The sequence below is a fragment of the Schistocerca gregaria genome, chromosome 3 (assembly GCF_023897955.1).
Source record: "Schistocerca gregaria isolate iqSchGreg1 chromosome 3, iqSchGreg1.2, whole genome shotgun sequence".
Taxonomy (NCBI): Eukaryota; Metazoa; Arthropoda; class Insecta; order Orthoptera; family Acrididae; genus Schistocerca; species Schistocerca gregaria.
Genome location: NC_064922.1, coordinates 652,989,918 through 653,004,792, shown reverse-complemented (window position 1 = coordinate 653,004,792; position 14,875 = coordinate 652,989,918). Strand labels below are relative to the sequence as shown.

The window sequence follows — 14,875 nt, the reverse complement described above, 5'->3', positions numbered from 1 at the left end:
TGTGTAACCGCCCCCGGTGTAAAACCTGTCCCATGCACCCTCCCACCATCACCTACTCCAGTGCTGTAACCCAGGAGGTGTACACAATCAAAGGCAGAGCCACGTGTGAGAGCACCCACGTGATTTACCAACTGACCTGCCTACACTGTGAAGCTTTCTATGTGGCAAGGACCAGCAACAAACTGTCCATTCGCATGAATGGACACAGGCAGACAGTGTTTGTTGGTAATGAGGATCACCCTGTGGCTAAATATGCCTTGGTGCACGGCCAGCACATGTTGGCACAGTGTTACACCGTCTGGGTTATCTGGAAACTTCCCACTAACACCAACCTGTCAGAACTCCAGAGATGGGAACTTGCCCATCAGTATATCCTCTCTTATCGTTATCCGCCAGGCCTCAACCTCCGCTAATTTCAAGTTGCCCCCGCTCATATCTCACCTATTTTGCAACAACATTTCTGCCTCTGTACTTCTGCCTCGACTTACATCTCTGCCCAAACTCTTTGCCTTTACAAATGTCTGCTTGTGTCTGTGTATGTGCAGATGGATATGTGTGTGTGTGTGTGCGAGAGTGTACCTGCACTTTTTTTCACTTAAGGTAAGTCTTTCCACTCCCGGGATTGGAATCCTCCTTACCCTCTCCCTTAAAACCTACATCCTTTTGTCTTTCCCTCTCCTTCCCTCTTTCCTGAAGAAGCAACCGTTGGCTGCGAATGCTTGAATTTTGTGTGTATGTTTGTGTTTGTTTGTGTGTCTATCTACCTGCCAGCAATTCTGTTTGGTAAGTCACATCATCTTTGTTTTTAGATATATTTTTCCAACGTGGAATGTTTCCCTCTTGTGTGTGTGTGTGTGTGTGTGTGTGTGTGTGTGTGTGTGTGTGTGTGTGTGTTTTGTGATTAATGTTGGAAAACAACTGTTAAATGTTTTGGATACTCCAATATTTTCTTTGATGTAATACTCTCAGTACGTATCTCAGAAAGAGACTTTGTGTGACACTCTTGTCCCACTATTAGGGATTCCATGACAACATGGATTATGCCATTACCGATGGATAACATACAAAAACACAAAAGGTCACTGTATTAGGAAACAAGATGGACAGGTTAATATTTGTAGACAGATGAATTTTGAATTATGTAAAGCACAATAAAACCTGGAAACACCTGAAATAGATTTTTGACAAAATGATTTAATTGGCTAGATAAAAAATCTACTCGCCAAGCAGCAGCACAACACACACACAAAGATGGTTGTAATTAGACAAACTTTCAAAGCTAGTGGTTCCTATTTTCTTCAGGCAGAAGGATTGAAGGGGAAGGAAGAGGGGTGAAGGAAAAGGACTGGAGTGGTCTAGGAAAAGAGGTGGATTTTGGGAAAGCCACCCAGAAACGCAGGTCAGTGGAGACTTACAGCACAGAATGACAAGGAAAGACTGAAACAGATTTTGCATTTCATGTTTCGTGATGTATAAATTACTGTGTCTACATCCAAGAATAAGTTAATTTGCAGTTAATTCAACTCCTCCGAATGTTTTACTAGGAAACTGATAAAAACTCAATCAATCTTACACAAAATAATATAATGAAACAAAGGAAAATACAGGATAGAATGTAACAATATTATGAGAAGGAAAGTTGCTGCTCACCATGTAGCAGAGATGCTGAGTCACAGATAGGCACAACAAAAAGACTCTCACAATCATGGCTTTCGGCCATTAAGGCCTTCACCAACACTAGGCACACATATGCACACGCACACACACTCAAGAAAATGCAACTCACACATGGGACTGCAATCTCAGGCAACTGAAACAACAATTTCAGTGGTCTGAGATGGCAACCGCATGTATGAGTTGCATTTGCGTGATTTTGTATGTGTGTGTGTGTGTGTGTGTGTGTGTGTGTGTGTGTCTGTTGTTGACAAAGGCCTTAATGACCAAAAGCTATAATTGTAAGAGTCTTTTTGTTGTGCCTATCTGCGACTCAGCATCTCTGCTATTAGGTGAGTAGCAACTTTTCTTGTCACAAAAAAATATAAAATACTTCGGAGCTGGCAATATCTTCTTTGAATTGTTTGATGCACCAAGCAGGACAGTAAATATTCCAGGAGGTGAGACAAATAATCATATGAAGCAAGTTCATACAGACATATACTGTTACAAAATTAGATTAGTAATAATATATTTTCAACAGTTAAAGTAAATTTACATTTCACAATCAATTTTAAATAGGCCAGAATAAATTTTCTGAAGGTGTTCTATCAGCTGGAATGTAGTTATGTAAACTCATGAGAACTTGGTATATTGCTTGTCTTAGAACATCTCCAAATGTCACCTATTCATCTTTCTTCTGTAAACTCCTATATTCGGATAACTCAATAAATAAAAACTCAAGAATTTACAGTCTTTAGAGTTTGGTAGCCAAGTAATGGTACTACCCAACCTACCTACCAATTAAGGAAAGTGAGGTTGAGAGGTTGCCTTAGAGAGACGGTAGGATAATGTGATGCTGGAAGTATATTTCATTCTGTATGGCCAACAGAAAATCCAGTAGTTGTTCAACAAATGTACTTTCCTAAAAATGCAAGTAGTTGTGACTGGCACTTCTTTCCTCCACAACAACATAATCTTTGAACTTATCTTGAATTATGGTACACCACCCATTAAGAAACGAACTAGGAAATTTGTTTCCATTGTCATGTTTCATACTGGTGAGGCTGCTGTAAATCCCTGTTTCTATCAATACCTGCATTCTCACATAAACAGGGAGACATTCACAATCTTCTAACATTTCGAAAGAAAATTTATGTATCCTGATAAGAATATGATAAGTATGACACTCATTGAAATGTCACGGTATTTCAACATGGCCACCCAGCTAGAACCATGAGAGCTTTTACCAACAATGTTAGGCCAAGCCAGTTTATGCTGACACACAACTGATGATGTTTCAGCTGTAAAGCCAAATAGGTCTGGCAAAGAATTTTCTTAATTTGCATTACAATTAGGCTGGGAAAAACTGAAATAATAAACAAGATAATGACTCATGATGGATTTGTTTTAAATCTTGGGTATGTTTTCATATTGCCATAGTGCTTGGAATGTAGCCCTATTTATTGCTCAAAATGACTATATATTTGCTTCTGGATAATTCAAAGAGAGAGGCAAGAAGAGCAATAACGATAATAATAAAATGAGGAAGGAGAAAAACGTTATTATAAGCAGTTAAATGGCCTTTTCATTGCTTCCTGATCATTTCACACACTGGGAATATAAGTTTTTTAATATATTATATTTATATTAAGAAGCAACTAAACAACAACCCACTACCAACTGCAAGTTGCCTACTGAGTGGCTTCCAGGGGCAACAAAAATTTAATGTTCAATATTTCACATAATTATTGGCTGAATGTAAAAATTTAAAATACTGTCATAATATACTCATTAAGAGGCATATGTTAACACAGTAAGACAAGTATTACAGCTAGAAACTGAATGTTTGTCTTGAGGCACCATAACTGATGGTGAACAAATATCTGGGCTTTATTCATACAGTAATTCAGAATGAGAGCACTTATCAATAACCAACAGTCTTTACATGACATTTTAATTTATAACTTCTTTACTAACAATTCTATTTGCAACACAGTTTCCAGACATTAACTGCACAAAGCTGAATGTACCTGCAAAATGAAATTATTGTGCAAGACATAGTTTGGGGGATAAGACTGATAAATGTTGAGATGTGTGAAAAACTTCCTTTCACTTAAATGGAATGTAAATTACCAGGCTATATTCATCTAATGCTTCATAATGAGAGCACTTGATGGCTTCCAATAAACGTTATGCACAACTTCAAACATTTTCTAGACTTTTTCTTGCTTATATGCTTTAACATAAAATATTTAACACACTAACTTATTTGTAAAGTAAATACATATCTGAAGCTGTTTTATACATGGAATTCAATTCTTTAAAGAGTCAGAGGTGTACTGGTTTAGACCAAATTTTTTGTTATAGCTGTGAATTCAAAGTTGTTCTCTCATGACCATTTGTTCTATGTTATAAACTACTGAGAAAAAGTTTTACACCACCCCTGATGATTTTCATAGTTTTTGTGTTCTTAGTCAGAAACCTCTTTCTGAAAATTCTTTCAAACACAAGAAATCACTGCATCTTCACTTGTGTAATGGAGGTAAAGTAAACTTGTCTTCTTAATACAGCTCAGTAAAGTGCTCTGTGTCTCTATTCACATTGTTCATTCTATCAACATGCCTTTAAGAGACATTTCAATCTTATATTTCCTGTGCACTGTCACTCTATAACAAGAATGGTTGTCCGCATTTTCATGTTGCCTGCCAAATTGTCATAAACCATGTCAATGTCATTTAAACATTTAATCGCTATCATTAGACATGAAACAATGGGTATTTAGTGAATAAAATAATCTAGATCACTTAATATATGTCTTTATTTATAACTTCATTTTGGCTACTGCCACCTATCAGATCAATACTTAGAACTTTTAAAATGAGGTTCAGTGTCAAAAAAACCTATGAGAATCTGGCATTGAGCTGACTCTCCCATCAGACATTGGTTTGATTGACAATGAACCTTGTTTTACCTGATGATGGCAATAGCCAAAATGCCATTACAAATAGAGAGCTATATTAAGTGACCTAGCCTGTTTTATTCACTAAATATTCACAGTGATCATATACTCACTTAGGAAGTTTATTTCCATTATTAATAACAAAAAAATAAAGGATTGCCTCAGAGTGGTGACTCCAGCTGGTGACTCTACATACAAATTATAAATTATCAATTTGGTCTCTAGGCATCCAATCCAGCACCCCAAACAGCAATTCTTATGTGTAAAGAAGGTGGGTAATGGACCACATGAAATGGCACATTTCTATTCACAGATGAGTGATGGGTTTAGCACAAAGATGGGTCTGCAGTGTTTTGAGAGTGTATCATGTACCAGTGTCAGACACCTTTCATTGCTGTTGAGTGTAATTTGAGTGTTAAACATTATTGAGAGAGGATTCTCCAACCTACTGCCCAGCACTACCATTAACATTTCAGTTATGGGTGCACCTTTCAGGATGGAAATGCAGAAGCACATAACGCCCACTCATGAGCATCTTCCTCCAGGAGACAAGAATCAAATTTATGGAATCTTCTTCAATAACTGCTGGCACGAACCTGATTGATAATGCTACGGACCAGTTGATGACAAAAGGACTGCTGCCAAAGAGTGTGACAAACTTGAGCAGCAATGCCTCAAACGCCTTGTGGATAGCATGGCAAGGAGGATCCTGCTGTATGATCCAAACAAACACAGCCAGGACAAAATGCACCACAGGCGCAGGTGCTAGTTCCATAGACACTCATCACTTGTTTCTCCTATCCTGTTACCTGACCCTGGGGGCATAGCTGTGTAATAGTGGCAGGGAGAAATTGTCTTAGCAGTGTACTGCACCAGAAGACATTTCATGAACTCACAAGCTCAGCCTACAATAACAACAATGACAACTCATCTCCCACAGCAGTAGTGATGAGGCCTCTACAAAATTGGCAATGAGGGTTTACAAATGATCCAAAAATATTACAATGCACAGGGTGGAACAGCATGGTACTAATGTTATCCGGCAGCAAATTTTGATTTTATTCTATTCTCCCATTGAATCTAAGCCCACACTCTTTGTGGATACACAGGTGACACAAAGTTCTCTTGAGGGTTTTAGCAATTATTTTCATAACAAAATCATGCTAAATGAGCTTACCATCATCTGGATTGATATCAGTTGGATTGTACACTTTGCCTGTTTGAAAACATCTATTGCCACTTTTTTCAGCAAAAAAGGATGGAGGTGGCAGTTCATGTATCTTGTACTTTGTTAAATGGAAAGGCCTCCCAAGAAATTTATCATTGTATGATGATAAATTAAAATGTAGCCATGTTGGGTCAAATGGTGAGCGCTGGCTGAATGTCACTTCTCCAGACACTCCTTCAGACTGCATGATAACCCTAGATTAAACATAAAAGAGAAATTGTTGTGACTCACCAGTTTTTTTATTTATTTTAATCAATGACAATGTAATTGTAAAATTTAAAATTTTATCCTAAATAGTGCAATCAAAAATAATATTGCAAGAAGTATTTACATAATAAAACACAGACTGCCTCATAGAAGACACCCAGGAGGGATTCACGGGTCACGCGGACATTTGCCTGCTATTGCTGTTAGGCGTGCCAATTAGTTGTTGCTATGCGTAGTTCTCAGACACCAATACTTTGCGACTGGGTGTACTGGTGTTTTCTTTTGAGTTTTTTTGTCATGTTTAATGGGTTCAAATATTGTTGCTATATGTCATTATGCAACTGTGTGAGTCAGGGGCTCACCCTGCCTGTATGTCACTGGGCCTGGTCCTCAGACAGAAACACCAAGCACATGTCTTTATACTGCATGACTGAGTGTTTGGGTGTTTTGTTTTGAGTTTCCTGTGGGGTTTCCATTCAGTACGGTACACATGAAGGATCAACAAGTGTTACTTGTGTTAAAATATGCATAAACAGAATTGTACACAGAATTTCGGCTTGAACTCATACAAAAATTTCCCAGTGTGCATGTTCCCAATGATTTGACAATATGCAGATTACTGAAGAAATTTCAAGAGACTGAATCTGTGTTACACAAATGAAGGCCTAGAGAACACAGAGTTTTAACCAAAAAGGGAGGCTTTGGAAAGAAGTCCGAGAAAATCTCTGCACTGTTTGGCACTTTGGACTGGTGTGCCAAGATCATCTGCTCACAGAGCTCAGCAAAAACTGAAATTGAAACCATACAAAAACAATACTCCATGAATTGGGGAACTCAGAAACAGTTGCTCGACATTATTATTGCAACTGGCTGTTACCGTCTGTGTACAATGGAGAAGTCGATCTTGAGGTACTTTTTTTCTGATAAAGCATGGTTTCATTTGTCAGGGTACATAAATTCTCAGAATAACTGATGTTTGATCTCCAAAGTCCTCATGAATTACATCAACAACTTCTGCATGATGTGTAAACAAGAGTGTGGTGTGCAATTAGTGCACGACGAATTACTGGAACAATCTTTTTCCATGAAACAATACATTCTGACAGGTATGTGAACAATACACAGCTTTATATTTTTCAGCAACCAACACCTAAAGAAAAGATGTATGTTTATTTCATGCAGGACAATGTGAGACCACACAATGCCAATGCTTCAATGATGGCAATACAAAGTGTTTTTGATGACAGGGTAGTTGACTGGCCTCCTTGTTCTCCAGAACTAAAGCCAAGTGATTTTTATCTCTGGAGAATGTTAAAAGACAAGATATATGCAACCAATCCCCACACAGTCAGAGAATTGGAAGACAGAGTTTGGCTAGCCATTTCCCAGATTTCGGCACCTAAAATTCTTGCTAATGTGTTCAGATGTCATGCAGCTCTTACCACAGAGGGACATAATTTTGAGCACCTAAGTAAATAAAGGTAAGTTTAAGTCAATCATTGTTTATGCTTAACTCAGGGGAAGTGCGCATGAAGCCAACTACTAGCAAATTAGTGTCTGAGAGTCTGGCACGACAGTGGCTGCTGGATGCAGTGGCAGCAGCTGGTGGCCATATGGTGAGACCCGAAGGGCCCTCCTGAGGGTCTTTTGTGAGATAACCTGTACTTTGTAGCATCTGAGGAAATAACAAATTACAAAGCCTCAGTTTTAAGGAACACAGTATCTTTTTACAGAATATGGAGACAAAATCCTGTGAAGATGAAAAAATGGAAATTATGGCAACTTATTATGGCATTACAACTGAGACCATTTGGCTTTATATGTAACAAGTTCTCTTTCTTCAATTCTCACTTTACCTAGAGGAAAGAAACTAAGCTCTTGCATCTTTTGCCACCTTTTTAAGCAGGCCCACACATCTTGAATTTATATTTATTTTCTCTGATAAGAAAGAAATTGTGGCAAGTATTTATATCCACCGTTCCAGCCATCAGAAAGCTCTCTCTCACGGCAAAGTACACCATGATTCATACTTATAATACCTCCTATTATGTGGAATGTGTCTATCACTTTACAAATACAATGAATTTTCTTGGTGGAAATATAGCTACTTGTTTCCGTAAAAAATCAAATATCGTCCTCTCTAACAATTATTGATATGGTTGTCAGGTAATAGTGAAACATGTATGAAATACTGCCCAAGTTACTGGTACACTAAGTTTTGCTTAGTAAAATAAGTTACTCATTGAGCTCAACATCAATTCTCTAACATCAATAAAGCTGAAAGTTTCCTCTATGTTACTTGCTCATGTAAAGTATACCATTTCCTTTCTATTCATATGATAAGTTGAATGGCTAACACACACTCGTGTAACCACCAATTGTCAAACCATATTGTGCACTATTTTGAAATTTTCATCAATGACAGCAGTTTTGGGATATTCTTAATATATTTCATCTTTAAGAGAACAAAAACCATGTTTGAATTCAACAGCCTATTTCGTAACTACTGAAAATAAAGGTGCATACAACTAGTAAATTTCTAGCTGAGGATAAATACTCACTGGTAACAAACCACTCAAAATAAAGGATTTAATGGTGATGTTGTATTCCAGTTTAACCATATAAATAAATCTCACTCTGCAAGAGTAGTATAAAAGTTATACCGTTAAAATTATTCTGTAAGTAAAATTGTCATCTGGCTTAAATTTCATTATCTGATGACCCTATCTGGAAATCCTTATGTCATATGGACTTGATCACTACATATCACAAGAGGCAGACTCACCAGTATAAAACAGGTGGAGAGTACTGTGTTGTTAGTTGAGAAGCAGTAACCGCAGAATGGGTCGATCAGGAGAGCTCAGTGACTCTCACCATGGACTAGTACACATTGAATTCTAAGAAGGTTAGTACATGTCAGAGCTTTAGAGAGTTCACTGCTGAATTTATTGAAATATATAATGAGCTCCTCACCAGTCTGTGAAGGCACAAGGAATGTCTACTGTCTGCTGTGTCATCATGTGCCTTGTGGTGTCATGTGAATGTGATATGGAGGGGCATGTGGTCAGCACACCACTCGCCCAACTGTTTTGCAAACTTTCCAGACTATGGAGCCATTACTACTCAGTCAAGTATCTCCTCAATTGGCATCACAAGTCTGAGTGCACCCCTCACCTTTGCCCCCACCAAGAAAAAAATCCTTGGCAGTACTGGGAATCAGGCCAGGGTCACCTGCATGATAGACATCTATGTTGAGCAGTCAGCTACAGAGATAGACATTGAAATATATACGAGTCGTGGATGTGTGTAGAAAGTTAGGACTAAGAATTACAACATCTGAGATAAGAAGGAAGCTGCTCGTAGTTCTTTAATAGAGACAAGAAGAACTGCTGATCCTACAGCAAACAAGAAAACCGAAAAAAAGAAAACAAGTCATTGTCAACTAAACCAAAAATATCAGCCTGCCTACATTGTGCTAAAAAATATCTCTCATTACATTGACATGAATATAGCTTTGCTAGCATACTCTCACTCAGTAATGTCCTATGCCATAATCTTTTGTGGCAGTGTAGATAAAATAAAAGATTTTAATATTCTACAGAAGAGTACAGTCAAAACATTTTGTTAAGCTGCTAAAGGAACTCGCTACCACAATATTAAAAGCAAAATTTTCCATGCAGTCTATGAATCTCAATCTACAGTTCAGAATGGAGTTTCATATTCTAGTGCAAAAGCTTATAGCCAGGTGCTGATGGATTTCAGGCAGGAAATTGCCAATTCCCATCCACTCAGAAACAAAATAGATGATACCTCACTGGCCACTCCTATAATTTATTACAATGTATGAAGTTCAAAACACAGATGAACTATAAAAATACAATATATAACTTATCACAATTGTTATATTTCATAATTGAGATACTTGTCTTCATGAAATCCTTCTTCAGGACAGTTACATAGCTTCACATGTATCATGTATCATTTCACTCCATTCTTGTTTGGGCATTGCTGTTGAAAATTCTAAATCTTTGTAACTTCTTTCTGTTGTCAGGAATCATAATGTAACTATCAGCCATTCAAGTGGTTTGAAATTACTCTTCTCATACAAGTATTTTGGCTTGCTATAGGAAGAGATATAAGTGAAATAGATATTTATGTGTCTCCATGTCCATTTTCAATTAATTTTACCAGTTGTTGGATTTGTCATGTAAGTCAAGAAGTAAATTAATATGTGAAAACCGGCCTCACTGGGAACCACTGTCTTGACTATTTGGATCATTCTTTCTGCCTCTGGCCCTTTATTAACTTTTTCAAAGTCTACTTTTGAAAACAGATCAAGGCAGAATTACCTATATTTTTAGTGAGAGGGTAGCCCACTGCTGCTCAAAGTTGTTTCCTATGCCAATGTATGTCAGGCTAGCATTAGATACAACTGTGTCATCAGACTTGCAGCAATATAATGCAGACAGATTGTTGTGTGTGGATCAGCCTTTAGAATATCGACTTCACTTCAAATCCCACTGTCCAACATCACAATCTTCTCTGGTTTTGGCTCTTGAAGTTGAATGGGTTGTCATTCCTCCACAGACATTCACACACCTCAATGAAAGTGACTCCAGGAGAGTTCCAGTTGCGACTATGGTGAAAGACTGATAAACCCCACATTAATGTCTGCTAATAGGTGTCCAGATATTTTGTTCAGATAGTGCACTGTTCCAAATAGTAAAAACAGATACAAAATGCCACTGACGTCAACACCATCTCTATTCCTGAAAGAGATATAGTCACCTTGTCTTTGTAAAATAATATTTAATCTAATAACTCTTATGGAGTAAAATATGAAAGAAATACAGGAAAAATAGGTATGGGATTATACTCTCCAACTAAGAAAAGCTTAGTGTATGCAGGAGGAGAAGGTAGTGCTTAAAAAGTCAATGATGGTAATGAATTGTTGAAATCACTGGTAATAGCTGTGCAATAACAGAGAAATAAGACATCAGTTTAGCATAACAAACTTGAAAATGAGCACTAACAGCTTAAATCTAGACTAAGACAGAAATATTAAAATCATGTAAGACAGGTTAAAATGAAAGGTGTTTTATCCATGTGGCACATGTTACAGACTTCGCACTGAAAGGAGTCTTGCAAAACACTGACCAGTTTTTAGTGAGAGAATTAACTATCAGCAGTTCTGAATTGAAAGTAATAATACTGTTTAGTACTGGGCATGGATGATTATGGAGCATTTTTAAAGCACTGAGAATAATACATCATTAACTCGATACTTTATGTGGTTTCTGTTCTTTCTGACATGTCCAAAAAACCAAACAACATTTTGATCCTGCAGCTACTATGAATAAAGACACAAAGGAATTAAAGACATTAGCTGCCAGTAGGCACTGAGCTGTGTCAATGAGGCAAGTTGAAAATATGTGCCAGTCACCACATATATAATTCAGTACAGATACACATCAAGCTCAAATTCTTATAGGAATGAGCAAAATGCCACAAGTAATGAGGCTAATGAGCAAGCGCACTGCATCAGTTGAGTGTGGTGTAAGTTGGAAATTTGGGTCTGAGGGGAAGAGTGATAAGATAGTCCAGGTGGTTGTGGTAATCACTGTATCTGGATGGCATACTGGCCAGTGGCCAGTGAGTAGGAGACACGGGTTCGAATTCAGTCCAGCATAAACTTTCAACTAGCCCCCTTGATATAAATCAATGACCACTGGTAGTTAATGTCTTTAATTCCTTTGCGTCTGGATTCATAGTGGCTGCAGGATTAAAAAAGGGTATGTTCTTTCAGATTCAGTTTAAAGAAAACTAGAAAAATGTAAGGGATACTGACTAGTAACAAGTGTATCCATATCCATTTGTTGTGAAATCTCAAACATACCTGATCATTTACTGTGAAATTAACATAAGGTGTGTGTGCCCACAGAAGAAAAATTGTGGGTCTCTATGGCCATGTAGGCTTAGATTCCCTTTGCTAGAACTAGATTAATTCTATCCTTCCAACTGGCAGTTACATGACACAATCACTTGATGGTGATGTCATTGGTATCTCTGCCCAACTCTATTACTACTGATTTGATCCTATTCATTTGTGTCCACTGCTCTTAGTATTTTGCTCTGAAATGTTGAATAAGCTTCTTAAAGTTTGTTACATCTTGCAGCTTGTTAGTAATGACACTCGCATCGCCTTTGTACACATAGACGACTGTCTCAATCTTTTTCAAGCAGAGACCCAATAAGGTGAGAGACTATATTGTAGTAACACCTTCTTCACTAAAGAATGCAAGTGGCAGGAATCCCTGTTGTAGCAGTTGAATGCCATTCTCATAATCTAAATTGGCAAAACCTACTGAGATGGTGAATCCCATGTCACATAAACAAGGTTCTTAAGTGAATAGAATGTGTGAGTATAACATTGATCCATCCACAATTGCAATGGCCTAATTTTGCCCCGGGATGTGAGGTGAGACATATGTAAGTCTGTGGTTCAGTAGGTATGTGAAGGCACACTAGAGGCTGGTAGTCTTTTATTCTGACAGGATATGCCTGGGTATCAAGATCATCATACCTACAGTAAACAACATGCATAAAATTTGTTTTGCTAGAAGCTTATTTGAAATATCAGTAAGATTTTGTTTTATTCTGTTGATATGACAATGTGTTCCTCTTTCACCTGCAGTAAATCATTTATTTTGTCCACTACAGTTCCAGATGTAAGAATAATTATGAACTGAAAGTTATTAAAAATGAAATGGCAAATTTCTGCTTGCATCCCATAAGTTTTATGTTGTTCGTCATAAAAGGATGTTCTAATTTAGTGTTTGCATTATATCTTCTAATGGTTTGAATTTCTTGCATTATGCATTTTGGTGTCTTGTAAATTTATCTTAATCCTGCAAAATAACATTCTTTTAAGTTCAAACATTGGAAACTCCAGGATGGAATGTAACAGTATTATAAAAAAGGAAAGTTGCTACTTGCTGTATAGAGGAGATGCTGAGTCACAGATAGGCACAAAAAAAGACTCTCGCAAGAACAGCTTTTGGCCATTAAGGCCTTAGTCAACAATAGACACACATGCACACATGCACACACATTCACACAAATGCAACTCCCACACACGACTGAATTCTCAGGCAACTGAAACCACACTGCGAGCAGCAGCACCAGTCCGTGATGGGAATGGTGACTGGATCGGGGTAAGGAGGAAACTGGGGTGGGGAGGGGTAGTATGGTGGACAGAGAAATGCTGCCGGTTAGATGGAGGGTAGGGGAGATATGGGGAGGGGGGAGGGAGGGGAAGTAGCGGAAAAGGAGAGAAATAAAAAGACTGGGTGTGGTGGTGGAGTGACGACTGTGTAATGCAGGAATAGGAACAAGGAACGCGCCATATAAAAGGTACCAACCATTTCCTCCACTGACTCTCCTTCGTTCTTGTCCCTTTACCACACAGTGCCCAGCTCGTCACTACTGATGCCACCTTCCTGTACACTAACATTCCTAATGTTCATGGCCTTACTGCTATTGAACACTGCCTTTCCCAATGCCCGACAGATTCCAAACCAACAACCTCCTTCCTAGTCGCCATGACCAACTACATCTTCACCCACAATTACTTCTCCTTTGAAGGCATTACCTACAAACAAATACAGGGTATGGCTATGGGCACCTGCATGGCACCATCCTATGCCAACCTATTCATGGGCTATCTAGAGGAATCCTTCCTAAGCACCCAGAATCCTAAACCCCTCACCTGGATCAGATTCATTGATGACATCTTTGCTATATGGATTGAAGGTGAGGACGTCCTTATCCACATTCCTCCAGAACCTCAGCAACTTCTCCCCCATTTGCTTCATCTGATCATACTCAACCCAACAAGCCACTTTCCTAGATGTTGACCTCCACGTCAAAGGTGGCTACATCAGTACCTCCATCCATATCAAACCTATGAACCACCAGCAATACCTACAGTTCAACAGCTGTCGTCCTTTCCGCACCAAGAAGTCCCTTCGGTACAGCCAAGCCACCCATGGTCGTCGCACCTGCAGTGACAAGCAGTCCCTCTGGAAATATACCTAGGGGCTCACTGAAGCCTTCACTGACGGTAACTATTCTCCCAGCCTCGTACAAAAACAAATCTACAGTGCCTTATCTTTTCACTCTCCCACCACCTCCCAAAGTCCCACCGTCTGGCCACAGAGGAGCATTTCCCTTGTAACTCAGTTCCACACAGGACTGGAGGAACTGAATTACATTCTCCACCAGGTTTTTATAACCTCTCGTCACGCTCTAAAATGAGAAATGTCCTTCCCACTATATTTCCCACCCCTCCCATCAGTAGTATTCCACCTTCCTCTGAACCTACACAATACCCTCGTCCATCCTTACACAACCCCTGCTCCCAACCCCTTACTTCATGGTTCATTCCACTGTAATAGACCTAGATGCCAGACCTCCCCCCTCCAACACCTACTCCAATCCAATCACTAACATCACCAATCCCATCAAAGGCACAACTATCTGTGAAACCAGTCATGTGGTCTACCAACTAAGCTGCAACAACTGTGCTGCATTCTATGTAGGCATGACAACCAACAAGCTGTCTGTCTGCATGAATGGTCACTGATAAACTGTGGCTAAGAAACAAGTGGATCACCCTGTTGCTGAACACGCTGCCAAACATGATATTCTTCATTTCAATGACTGCTTCACAGCTTGTGCCATATGGATCCTTCCTATCAACACCAGCTTTTCTGAATTGCGCAGTTGGGAACTTTCGCTGCAATATGTCCTACATTCCCGTAACC

General features: G+C 38.7%; 1 protein-coding gene across 1 annotated transcript in view; it reads right to left on the bottom strand.

Annotated features, from left to right (window-relative positions):
• LOC126356110 (uncharacterized) overlaps positions 1 to 14,875 on the bottom strand; it is a 221,942-nt gene that overhangs the window by 128,339 nt on the left and 78,728 nt on the right. The window contains exon 6 of the mRNA XM_050006811.1: positions 5,793 to 6,037. Within this exon, the coding sequence (XP_049862768.1) occupies positions 5,793 to 6,037 (245 nt within the window). The remainder of the gene's footprint in view (positions 1 to 5,792; positions 6,038 to 14,875) is intronic.